We start from the raw sequence: 12,879 nt of genomic DNA, 5'->3' as shown, positions 1-12,879 counted from the left end.
ACGAGAAGCGTAGGAGCCGGATCCTGGTTTGAACCTGCTCATCAGACACTTACTAGATCAGCAGGGAGCAGCCCTCCGGGCTGTCGCATCCCCAGGGATGGCGGGTGCCTGGGCTCTGGGATGCGCCCTGCCTTTCCCCTCCATCACCCCAGGGAGTGGTGCCAAGCCAAGGTAATGCAAGGAGCTTTCTGGATTCGGGGAGCAGATAATTGCAAGAAGGATTCTTTCTTCACCCTTCCTCTTCTGCAGCCTCTTTATGTTTGGAAGAACAACTCTGCCTTCCCTCCCCCTGCTTGCTTTGAGCCCTGGCAAGTGGCCACCTCGTCCCAGAAAGGCAATGGGAGTTATCAGCCAGGAACATCTTCAAAAGAGGACCGGAATAATGGTGCTCACTGGCAGTACAGGGCAGAGACGGATGCGTGGAAACTCATTAGAGAGCAGATCGACCGGTGAGGTTCTCCTTAGGTGACCTTGCTGGGAGCACTTGCACGGTACCGAGACTGCCGGCTCCATCCCACCGATCCTTCCCATCCCTCCTGGGTCCTGTCTGATGGGGAGAAAAGCAACACGCTCTGTCTTTTCTAGCTGGAAGGCATCTCACACCTTGAACAAGGATGGTGATGAAGCGCAGGGACAGCTTCAGGAGGGACCAGGGAGCCTCCTGGAAGGCTGGTGCTTCAAAACAGAGCCTAGGGCAGGTTGGCGGGCTGGAAACAAACTGTAACACAAACCAAAGCCCGTGGCTGGTGCCCAAGCCACCCAACTTGAGAGCAAAGAAGGGTGCTGCCAAAGAGCACAGGAAGACTGGCATGGGGATGGCTGTCAGGGCACGTGTGGCCAGGAGGTACCCAGGGCTGGGTGGCAAGAATGGAGCATGTCTCCTTTGGGGGCGAAGCATCACAGGGAGCTTCTTCAGGCTCTCTCTGCACTTCAGTCCAAACCACTGCAGGTAGCGTGGACAGTGGTAAAAAAACGCCATGTGGTTATGGAGGGGATGGATTTTGGCTGGACATCCAAGGAGCTGCAGGCTATGGGGCTAAGCCAAAGGCACTACCCATCCACTTGTCCCTAGCCTCGGGACCCATCTCTTGGGCTCAGCACCTTCATTTCCATGCCTGCATCTTCCCAAACTTTCTCCAGCCTGAGATGTGCCTTTCTGCTTCACATCCTTGCTTGGAGAAAGGCAGAGATGTCTCTGAGCAGGTCTGGGAGTGCCGAAGCGCTGCCTCGCATTACAGCGGCTTACTGGGAGGTAACAGGAGAAAAGATAATTATTTGTTTTAATATTTGTTGAAAATAAATACAACAATAGTCTGAAAACATCCCACAGCATGGGCACACACCAGCAACCAGTGATTTAGACACGATGAGCCCATAGTGACCTAACAAATTAGCTCAAAACAACTTTCAGTCTCTACAAAGGAAAAGAAAAATAGGTAAGGCTAAATAGATAGGGTGAAGGAAGGAGAGTTTTGCCATTAGGGCACCTCGGTGAGGTCGGTAGAGGTGTGCCAAGCTGCTCCTCAGCAGCGGTGACTGGCCCCAAGGCCCCCTCGGGGGGGGTCACGCGTAGCCAAGCTCCAGCCCCATTCCCTGGCGCTGGCTCTAGGGATCAAATATGCTTATCTTCTGCTTAACAGTTCAGAAAGTCACGTCTTCCTCCTGGTCAAGTGCCAAGGGCAGCTTATCTCTGCCACGTGACCTGATGCCCCTCAGGGGGCTGAGAAATGCATTGTGTGCAAGGTTTTAGGGTAAAAAGGATTTAGATTTGAGGATTTTATTGTTAGATGGCTCTTTCTGTGAACTCACAACTGCTTGGTTCTGTTTCCAGGGTTTAAATATCGAAGGCAAAAGGAGATCAACTTTGTACGCAACCCAGTGCCCAGAAGCAGAACCCAAGCCAGCTCTGATCCTGGTTCCCGTGCGCCCCAAAACCCCCTGTTAAGTGGGGTAAGGATGCTCAGGGTACACGGGGGTTTCCAGAACAGAAACCATCCCACCTGACCTCGGGGAGGCTGGGGTTTAGTCCGTGGGGTATGTATTGGGGTCCTCTGCCTTTCTGGGGCCTCGGGGCTGTCATAACAGAAGATGTTGAGCCCCTTCCTGGTCCTTTGTCCTGATTGCCGTCTTGGGTGAGTTACAAAGCAAAAGCCGGCTGTGGTTGCATGTGTGGGCAGTCAACAAGACCTCCAGGAGGGTGTTTCTCTGGTAGGAATGGTCTACTTTTCCTATTCCCAGCTATGAAACTTTTTCCAAGCTGTTTTTTAGGCTTGATTTTTTTTCTCTTTTTGATACCTGTGGATCCCCGCTGATCTCCAAGGACTTGCCCCTACTGTCCTTTAGACAAGTTGAATTCTTCATTATCATGTTTCATTACGGTGTCTTCCCAACATCACCTCTTGGCAGACAGGCAGTAGCAAAGGACAGATGTCTGTTTCTTCTTTGCAGTGGTATCGGCTTCTTACCACGGTAGAGACTTCTCTGGGCTTTAGCGAAGCAGGATTGAGTTCTGCGACGACAGCCTGGAGCAAGCACCCTAGACGTGCACAAGCTTCTTGGTTTCGCAGGTGGTTAGCTCTCTAAAACTGCCTTTGTTTCATTTTTGACCCTGCTAATTGTCTGAACAGGAACATCCAGTTAGTGCCCTTACCCAATAACTCTGATCTTCTTCACGTCTTTGTAGATGTAGATGCTCCGGCTGTTTCCAGTGTAACTGGTGTAGTCTCCAACCCCTGCCACAGCTTTGCTTTCCATATGGATAGTGCTAATCCAAGTCCTCACTGCAGGCTGAAATCCCAGGTACAGCATAATCACATTTTTTTTTTTCCTTTAAATCTTAAAATTGTCAGGATGAACCTCTTGGGCATTTGCTGGAATCACTTGAGTTTGATGTCTGCAGCAAAACTTCCACTTCATCATTGTCAAAAGTCTCCAACCCCTGCCACAGCTTTGCTTTCCATATGGATAGTGCTAATCCAAGTCCTCACTGCAGGCTGAAATCCCAAGCACAGCATAATCACATTAATTTTTTTTTTCCTTTAAATCTTAAAATTGTCAGGATGAACCTCTTGGGCATTTGCTGGGATCACTTGAGTTTGTCTGTAGCAAAACTTCATCGTTGTCAAAACGGTGTGAAAAACTCTAGGTTTTACTGCGATCTAGATGGGACTATCCTGGAATACCGCAGCTGGTCCATCCCCTGCCTTTAGACAAGACTACTATGGCCTGTGCTGCGTTTAAGCTGTTTGCAAAGACCTCCACCTCTGCCAGTGATGACCGAGGAGTCCCTGGGCTGTTCTGGGCCATTGCGATGAAGGGTATTTGAACACATGGGTTAAAGCCCAGCTCTCTGAGATAGGCTAGGACATAGCCTCCAGAGGGAAGGGGTAGAAAGTTGACTCCATGATCTGGTCTGGTCTTCTCGTGGAGCACTGGGAAGGACAGGGGACCAGTGCTCTCGTCACCAACTGGTGAAGAGTGGGAATGGATCGGCCTGTCTAATGAGCAGCCCCCTCCATCCTAGGTCTCGTGATCTTGAAGTATCAAAGTACTCTTGACCCAATCGATCAGCATTTTGTGTTTAAGGTGTATTGAACCTTTGGTCTCTGTTGTAACTCCTACATCTGTGTTAAAGTCAGTGATGAACTTTAGCAGGACCCAGGTGCTGACCCTGAAGGTGTTTCTCTGGGCACATCTCCCAGACTGTGGGTAGGGTTTGTGTGTTCTCCGCGGTCCACGTAGTCCAAAATAGTATTTGTGTTCATCTGTTACTGCTGGATTGCGATAGGACATAATCACTTCTGACACAGGTGTCTTAATAGACCTTGAATTCATGTGGATTTTGTAAGGATTTACTCGTGTTTGTTCAGCTACTGTTTACCCTGATAATTCCTACGAGCTGTAGAGGGTGATGGCATTTGCCAAGTATTTTACCACCTGCCCAAAGGCAGATGCTTAAACTATATTTTTGACCACTGCAAATGATGCATTCCCATAGGACCAAGTTCACCTAGCTTGCTAGGAAAAATCCCGTTCCTGTGAAAAACCTTAATTTCTGATGGGAACTCTCCCAGCTAGCTTTTTGTTAGGCAAATGTCTGGGTTTCTTTTCATATTAAGGCACTAATCAGTGAACAGAGGTTGTGGTGTTTGCTCCTGTCCAAAGGCAAGCTGGAAAGAGAATGGGGATGGTTCTGTCTCGCTCGCGTTGGTAAAACAGGTGAAGAAAGAGGAAATAATTCCTGATATGTAAGAATATGGGGCTGTGAGCGATAGGAGGGCAATATGGTGAATCTGGACCAGGTTTTGGTGCATAGGCCTCTCTGTAAACAACGCAAAGGTGCAGCACTTCTCATGTCAGGTTGACAATAGGGCTTGTGGCATGATCCATCAAAAACATGATTAGATCCATATTAGAAAAACTGGGGTAGATAAGAGAAGGAAGAGATCATGTATCCTACTGCACCATCATCCAGACTAAAACTCCATAATGTTTACGTGGTTAGGAAAAATGTTGTTACGGCTTCCACCCTATCAATGATACTCCACCAACTTTGTTTTCAAGTCTTCTGCGATGGTAGTTTTCTAATTGCAACAGATGTCAGAGCATCGCTGTCTGTAATAATTAATGTTGAATGGCCATTTTCTTTAAGCGAGGCCATTGAGGTCATTCCAAATGAGACGTGGTCACGCTGTAACATAATTAAACAGTCGTATTAATAGATAAAACCCGTAACGATCCTTGGCGGGTCACGTACAGAAATAGCAGTGGCATTGTACACCCCTTCCCCGTCCTGCTTGTTTGGCTCCGGCATGATGGGGATGATAAGAGGTCTTTGTAAAACTGCCAAGAAGCTGAAGGGAGAAAGAATGCTATCCCCGCCCGAAGAGATCTCATGACTGGAAGATGATTGCAGGGGGATGGTGGGAGAAGCAGAGGCACCCGTGATATTGTCTCTGCCAGCGGCAAAGGCTTCCTTAGGGTCAGCAGCAATATGTTTGCTGCTGCCTTGTTTGTTGGAGCTGCCCTGCTTTTGCTATGCTCTTGTGAATAAAGGTCTTGTGTCCTCTCTGCCTGTGCCTTGGAGATGGGCTGGAGCTGCTGGAGGATGCTCCTGCTCTGACTCCACCTGGCTTTTGGAAACTCCTCTAGCTGGTCGGGTGCTTGGAATGACCCTACGCCAATGGGAACCAAAACACCCATCGCAGTCATCCATGGAGTGAGGAGCAAAGTTGGAGTTGGCACCGTTGTAAATCAACTCACCCACCGAGCATCATTTCAGCAGCTTATCCCAATCAGCCTGCTGGTTCTTGGCTGCAAGACCCTGTTTTTTCCCACCTCGGAGGCTGCTCATGCACCATGCTGCGGTGCAGGCACCCTGGCATGGAGATCCACCACAAAGCACCGCCTGTGCGAGGTGGAAGCAGCATGGCATGTCCTTCTCCTGCATCCCCAAGTGCCATTTGACCACCTGTTTTGGTCAAAGCTGCCTGCGTGCACCAGCACTGGTTTTACCTGCGGCGTCGTACGAAGCTCGCGTAGGTACATCTGTCCTCTGCAGCGCTTGGGGCAGCTGTTTGTAAAGTCAGGTATCGTTATACTTGGAGAAATTGTTGGGGTTTTTTTTTTGTCCTTGGTTTGGCCAAGCAGGGCCCTCTACACCTGGAGAGGCCAGGCTGAAAATGAGGATGGGGGAGTGAGAGCGTTGGCTGGTTTCACTGGGGTGGCATTTGGTACCTTTAGAAGCAACTGAATAGTATCTTCATCCATCGGTTTTGTTGAACTCTGCTTATGGGTTTACTTCCAGTTATCAGAAAAAACACTGTAAAATGGACGGCTGGAGAAGGTCCAAGTCACTTGCCCTGTATATCAGTTCAGTTGTCTTACCAAAGATTACCGAGAACTGCAAAGATAACAACTCATGTGAACATTATTTTTTTAAATGGCCCTGCATCTAGAAAGGCATGTTTTCTTTTAATGAAAATACCCCAGAAATCCCATTCTTTTGTCATCTGGCAGGTGTGAAAATCAGAAATCGAGCCCGAGCTCCATCCATACCTGGTTTCTCAGGAGAGGCTTAGCTTGTAACACCTCTCTCTCCCATTTTGCCACCCAGGTGCCTGGACCCCCAACAAAACTGGACTTGAGATCTGGTTGAGCCTTGCGCTAATAGGAAAGTCATAACTCGCCTTGTCCTTCTCATCCCCGCTCCTAACTTCCCCCCCACTCGTGCGCGGTGGCCGCAGGCGCTGGTGAACTTCGTATAACGTTGTCCGACCCTACAACATGGGGTAGTGTCTGCGTTGAGTGGTTCTGGGTTTGTGGGTTGGTTTGTTTTTTTTTTCTTTTGTGTGAGTTCATAAGATCGGGGAGCCTTTATTCATGGTTGGATGATGGGGGAAGGTGGTGGGTTTAATTGTCCTTCTCAAAGCAGAGGATTGCTAGAGGCTGGTGGTTGCTGGCTCTGAACTGCTACAAAATTCAACAAAGAGCTTTGAAAGAGGCGGGGGAAAAAAAAAAAGAATTCTGTCTTTGCCGGTATATATACCACTGAGCTGGGGAAGGAGAGTTTTCCTAAAAAGATGCAGTTCCCAGGCCAACATAATACTTGAAATTTATTTGGTGGACCTGCACCTGGGATGTTTCCCATACAGTGGTTTTCTGGCTAAACCAGCACTTTTTGGGGGTATCGGCACTGCTGAGCACGTGCATTTTTCACATTTTCATTGCATAGCAGGCCACATCTTCCTGGCTTTATGCAACCTCCTTATTCTTTTGGAGAAGAAAGCATTTGGATCTGGGCAGTGCAAACCCCAGGGTTGGAGCTTCTGGCAGGATTGTACGGACAGGCCCTGGAACAGGGTCTCCTTGTGATGTTAATTAGTGTCTATTGACCCACTCTGATGTTCAGATGCAGTGGGGCGTGCACAGGCTCTCAAATACACTTACGTAAGGAGCAGCCCAATGATGTCTGGCTCCTGCCAATAAATTAATTGCTTTTTCTGGGACCGCATCTCCGCTGGAAGAGGAGCTCAAAATCAATTTCTGGCTTTTTTCATTCCTGATATCCAAGTTCAACGTTGCATCTGTAATCATCACCGTTTTCTGCACAAAATTCACCCAAGTTTGGATTCTAAATCCTTTTCTGTCTCTGTTCATAGGGTTTAATCTTTGTTTCAAGTGTGTTACCGGGGTGGATAATTCTCTGCACCCGTGGGCAAGCGCAGTGCCTGAGTGGCAGGGAGGCCGGTCCCACCGGGCAGAATAGTTTTCCTCTTCGGTCTTGCCGTCTTGATCCCTGTTTAGATACCTGTTGGGGGAAAAAAAGTGTGGTTAGTATCAATATTTGCTCTGACAAAGATAAGAAACAGGTTTCTTTTGATATCCTGGGTCTGGGGAATTCCTGCTTAGAGACACAGGGGAGCGTTTTACTGAGCAAGACACCAGCTTTGGTAGTTGGATTATTGCCATATATAACCCTTTTGGTATGCGATATGTTTAGTGTTTTTTCTTAAAATCTTGTGAAACCATCTTTTCTTGCTAACCGTAAACGAGGGAAACACTGTGTCCTATTGAAGCTGTTTGCTGCAAGCAAAGCTCAGATTCCCAAATCGCCGTGAGAGCGGTTAGCAAGCGCAGGAAGCCGGTCCCCGGTGTGGCAATACTTAAGGGGGAAAGCTGGCTGCTCTTGAGGGTTTTTTTGGTTTTGTTTTTTTTTTTCCTTGCAAAACTGTTTGCAGGAAGAGAATTGGTTTAATGAGATCAGACAGAGAAGAAGAAGCTGGGGAGCAAGTAGCAAGGGAGCAGAGGGGTTGTGGTGGGGGCAGGACCCACCGTGATGGAGCCCAGTTCCCCCGGGTGTGCAGGCACGGCTCTTCCCGAGGATGCTCAGCCCCGTGCCAAACCCCGTGGCGTGCCTTCCCCGGGGAAGTGTCTGAAAGTTTCATTTGATTCGCACACCCTGTATAAAGCAGCTCAGCTCCGCTGAGAGTAAACATCTCCTTTAACCCCAGCCAGGCGGACGAGGTCTGGAGCTACCTGCAGCTCTGGGCAGGACCCCGGGGGAAGGCAGGGCTGCCCGCCCGGGTGACGGGGAGTCCCCGCAACCGATAGGCACCCTGCCAGTCCTGCTTGCCGCCCTGCCAGTCCTGCTTGCCGGCCATCTCCGCGGGCAGGCTCGCCCAGCAGATCGGCTGTGGTGCTGCAAGGAGCCAGCTGGCCTGCCTGCAGCTCTGCCCCTGTCCGTTTATATGGGCAGCCACAGAGGTGGGGCTGAGCTCTTCCCTCTCCGTCAGCATCCCAGGGTACAGGAGAGCGAGCGCTCGGGGTAGCGACTAACGGGACTGGCTTCAACCCTCGCTGGGACGAGATGGGGAGGAAGCTGGACCTCTCCAAGCTAACCGATGAAGAGGCCAAGCACATTTGGGAAGTGGTTCAACGGGACTTTGATCTGCGGAAAAAAGAGGAGGAACGGCTGGAGTGAGTATCTGGTCTCTGGTCCGTGAGGTTGGGTGCAAGCAAGTCGTCGTTGCGGATCCCTGTACGCCCTTGCTGCGTGTGGGTTGTAGGAATAAAGCAACGCGTTGAGGCTGTGGGTGAGGAGGAACAGCCAGGACCTGGCTGTTAAAATCAAACCCGGTGGTTAATAGATTACGTTATCTGCGGCAAGGTGACGCGTCCAGGCTGCCAAGGTGCAAACTGGCGCCGTGCCATCGGTGGCAACGCGGATCCGGTGCTGCAGCTTATGTGGACAAATATGTGGCCCCCACTTAGGAAATGCCTTTGTGGGGCTTGATGCTGGTGTGGCTGTCATGGGGAGACCTTACCTTGGAGCAAAGGATGGGATTTGGCTCCCTTGCTTTTGTTTCATGTGATGGTTCTCGTGCTTTTAGGACAGGAGGGGTATTCAGTGATTTGGTGGGTCCTGGAGGTCCACAAACCCCTGAAGGATCCTGGAAAAATAACTGAGAGGAGTAGTAAACCAACTGTAGTAGCCTTAAATATGCTATAAAGGGGGCTGTGCTGTCCCGGGAAAGTTTTAGGGGGCCACAGGTTGGGAAAGGATTGACAATCACTGGAGCAGCAAATGGATGTATCTTCTAAGTTCTTATAAACAGGGCATTTGACAAAAGTGCTGTTTTAAAAATGTTCAATCGGATTAGATTAAATTTTGAGCGTGAGAAATCGTGGGATTTTAACCCTTGTTCTTTAACTATGTCAAGTGTTGAATTTCAGAATTTCTTTATTTCAAGAAGCTGCAGTATTGCTGTTCAGGGTCTGGCCAAGTTCTCCTTGTTATCCCAAGGGGATGGACTGTGCTCCCAGGCTGGGTTTGGGCAGAGCTGCGCTCCTGCTGAGCCCTCCTACCCTCCTAGCTCTGAATTTTGTGAGCCAGGGCTGGTGCCAATGGCACAGCGATGCTCTAGAGACGGGGAGCTTGTTCGGTCCTCTGTCAGATCCAAAGGGATAGGTGAGGGGTGAGAGGGGATAACTGCATCTGAGCTGTCGAAACATCCCCTGAATTGTGGGTTTCCACGCAGGGCTGCGTGGGACCCTCTCCGTTTACACCATTAGCCGTGAAAAGCTCTCAGTCACGTATTTTTGAACCTCCTGATTATATCTTTTGCCTAAGAAAACCCAGCCTGTGTGGGAGGCGGAGATAATTCAGGATCATCATCTACCGCCTTCCTCTGCTGGTAGCTCTGAAGTGCAGGAGAGAGATCAGACAGGGATGTTTAAAAAAAATTATCACCCTAGAAAGAGCGAATGTCTCCCTTGTGATGGATCTGAGCTCTGCCTGGAGGAAGGAGGTGGGGACCGACATTGCTATGCCCTGCAGCAAAGTGCGTGAGATGAATTCCTTACCTACATGACCTTGGTGCCAGACTGGCTTATCTGGGTCCACTCTGATGCCCAGGAGGGTCCCAAATTGAGTGTCATGGTTTGGGAGGTGCGAGATAGGGGGAAGGTCTTGGGATGCTTCTAACCCTAAGCAGCTGTTCTCTCTGTCCCAGCAGTCACAGCTTTTTTTTTTTTAATTTTGTCTTTTAATCCTGCCCCCAGGAGGGTTGGCGTTAACCCAGCAGTGCCTGGCATTGCCCAAGTCTCTAGGCTAGAGCTCGTTACCTGGTCCGAGGCTTGGTTGCCTCTCTCTGCAGACTCAGATAAGACCATCCATCAGATATTTCTGTAATACCAGGCACAGACCAGACCACTGGTCTGGGAAAGTCTGCTAGTCTCCTACATGCCGGACACGGAGCTACGTCCGTGTTTTCTGCCCGTAACAAGCTGGGACATGATGTGAGGTTATGGGACACCCTGCAGCCATTCACCCTGTGCTCTGGCCATCCTCATTTGCTTCTCTATTTATTCGCTTTTCTATTCACTGGGCTTGTCTCAACCTGCAAGCCTTGAAGAACTGTTCCTCCCCCCCCCAGCCTGCTCTTTTTCTTCCCTTTCTTTGCATTTTCTTTTTGGCAGAAGCTATTCACCCACAAGGGACAAAGGCTTCAACTGGCCAGAAACTGCACAACCACGTGAGGGTAATGCTTTGGCCGAGAAACTAAATAATGGCTGCTTTTTTGGGGGCTCTCCCTGCTTTCTTCCATAAACATCCCTGCCCGTAACCCTGTTTTGGGGGGATGGCTCCCTGCATCTCTCCTGGAGCTCAGCTGGACAGACCCCACTGCAGTTTGGCATCCCACCGCCGCCAATTTTATTCTGCCATGGGCACAACGGGGAAAGGGCTGGCTTGTGCTCCTGACGGCAAGGGGAGACGAGGCGTGTGGCTCCTGCGGGTTTTAAACTGGTTTGGCTGAGACTTGTCCTTCCTTCGGCAGGTCTTGTGGGCAAGGGAGGGGAGGTGAAGGGATCCAACTGGTCTCTGGGAACCAGAAAAAGCAGTTTAGTGAAAGATCGGATCCTGCTGGAAACAGCCTTAGCATGGGAGTGGAAAAGGAGCACTGAGCCCAACCCAAGGGTTTTCAATTTAGGGGGTTGTTTTTAGTAGCCACGTATAAATTTACTGCTGAACATTTGCACTAGGTCATTTGAAACACTGCTAGAATGGTGAACAGCTAAATATAAAAACTAGGTGCCCAGTGCAGTCTTTATACTGATTTTTTTACACGTCCCAGATCCTTAGTTAATGTGAGTTGGAATCGCTGCCGCCCAACAGCAAACACAGCCTGGTGTGCTGGCAGTGAGCTGGCGAGAAAAATCTCCCCTAGAAAAAAAAGAAAGAAAAAAGAACTCATGCCTAATGTGCAAACTGATTTGGTTAAACAGAGATTAGTTTGATTTACATTCATGTCATTCCAACCAGCAGCCACATCATAGCTCCCATGGACGTCCTGGCACGGCGCTGCCAGGCCAGCAAGGCTCCTGTGGCGTGAGCCCTGCATCAGCCCATCTGCCCCATGGCTGGGGGGCACCGGGAGCATCACCAGAAGCTTTGTGGGTCCACGTTGTGTCCCTGAAGCAGCCTCCAGACCCAATTGCTTGAGTTTTTTGGCCCAAGTTGAAGTCTACTCTGGAGAACGCAGCTTCCTAACCCTGCCTAGAGAGAAAACAACCTTCTAGGACCTTCCCTACAAGTCAAACATTGCCTCTTGGCCGTAGCCCCAAAGACAAACATACCTGAGGTGGTGCGTGGCACGGGGAACAAACAGAAAGCCTTTGGGTATCGCAGCGGGCCCCTGGCAGCTCAGCAGGTGTTTTAGCTGGCCCTGGCTGTCGCTGAAATTTGGGCATTGTGCAGGCACCTTCTTGCACGGAGATCTGCTCTGTCAGCCAGGTCTGGGTAGCGAGGGAAGCCCGTAGTGATGGACTGCCAGGAGAAGGCACTCTTGGAAGGCCCTTGCGCTAGCTGGGCTTTCACAGGACCATTATGAGCATCTCCTGCTGCTGCTGTCCTCTGAGCAGCCCCGACTTCTTTGCACATCACTTCTGCCCTTAACAAAAGTCTCCGCTGAATTTAGCACTGAAGGACTAGATCAACCCCCCTTTTCATGCTTTTTAATCTCAGATTGCTTTTCTTTTTTTTTAAACTGAGAATTCCAGAAAGCTTTTAATTCACAGCTGGACTTCAGGCTTAAAGACTGTTGGATTGGGATGCAGTCAGGGACTTTGAGAAGAGCCGCTCTCCTGAGATTCCTGGGATTTATGACCAATAAATCTTTGGTTCCCACAGACCGGTTGGATCGCTGTGAAGCAAACAGGACGGGTTTTGGTACAATCAAATCTAATCTTAAATTTAACAGCAGCAGATCCTAATGTATAATAACCTGCCCTAAATCTGGAGCCCACTTCTTTGTTCAGCTTGTTTAACTGGTGATAAGTTATTTATTAGATTTGCCCTACAGCTGTTTCCACAAGCTTGCGGGACTCAGGATGTTCCCTGGAAAATCATTCCTGAAATGACTGAGGGATGTGAGAGTTCACAGTGCAATGCTAACAGAAACAAGTTCCTGTGTCTCAGGACACAGTGTTTGGTCTCTTCTCCCCGGTACCTAGCGACAGGACAAGAGGAAACGGTCTCAAGCTGCGCCAGGGGAGGTTCAGGTTGGGTATTAGAAAAAACTTCTTCCCTGTTAGAGTTGTTAGGCATTGGAACGGGCTCCCCAGGGAGGTGGTGGAGTCATCGTCCCTGGAGGTGTTCAAAAAACGTTTAGATGTGGCGCTTCGAGACATGGTTTAGCGGACATGGTGGCATCGGGTATACGGTTGGACTTGATGATCCTTGAGGTCTCTTCCAACCATAATGATTCTGTGATTCTATGTTTTCTGCAGGGAGCTGAAATGTAAGATTGACCAGGAGAGCAACAAGAGAGAGTTCCTGACGAATCAATCCCACCTCAATGAAACCCACTGCGTCCACTG

General features: G+C 49.7%; 1 protein-coding gene across 1 annotated transcript in view; it reads left to right on the top strand.

The window, feature by feature from the left end:
* Nucleotides 1–8,368: 8,368 nt before the first annotated feature.
* The window catches only part of LOC104165539 (melanophilin-like), a gene marked incomplete at its 3' end in the record, with an annotated part of 6,361 nt that continues 1,850 nt past the window's right edge, over nt 8,369–12,879 (top strand). Inside the window, exons 1-2 of the mRNA XM_009705192.1 lie at nt 8,369–8,478; nt 12,790–12,879. The exon at nt 12,790–12,879 is cut by the window's right edge and continues 126 nt beyond it. Of these exons, the coding sequence (XP_009703494.1) occupies nt 8,369–8,478; nt 12,790–12,879 (200 nt within the window). The remainder of the gene's footprint in view (nt 8,479–12,789) is intronic.

The sequence above is a fragment of the Cariama cristata genome, unplaced genomic scaffold (assembly GCF_000690535.1).
Source record: "Cariama cristata isolate BGI_N322 unplaced genomic scaffold, ASM69053v1 scaffold6130, whole genome shotgun sequence".
Lineage (NCBI taxonomy): Eukaryota > Metazoa > Chordata > Aves > Cariamiformes > Cariamidae > Cariama > Cariama cristata.
Note: the sequence above shows the minus strand (reverse complement) of the source record. Positions and strands in the feature narration are given on the sequence as shown.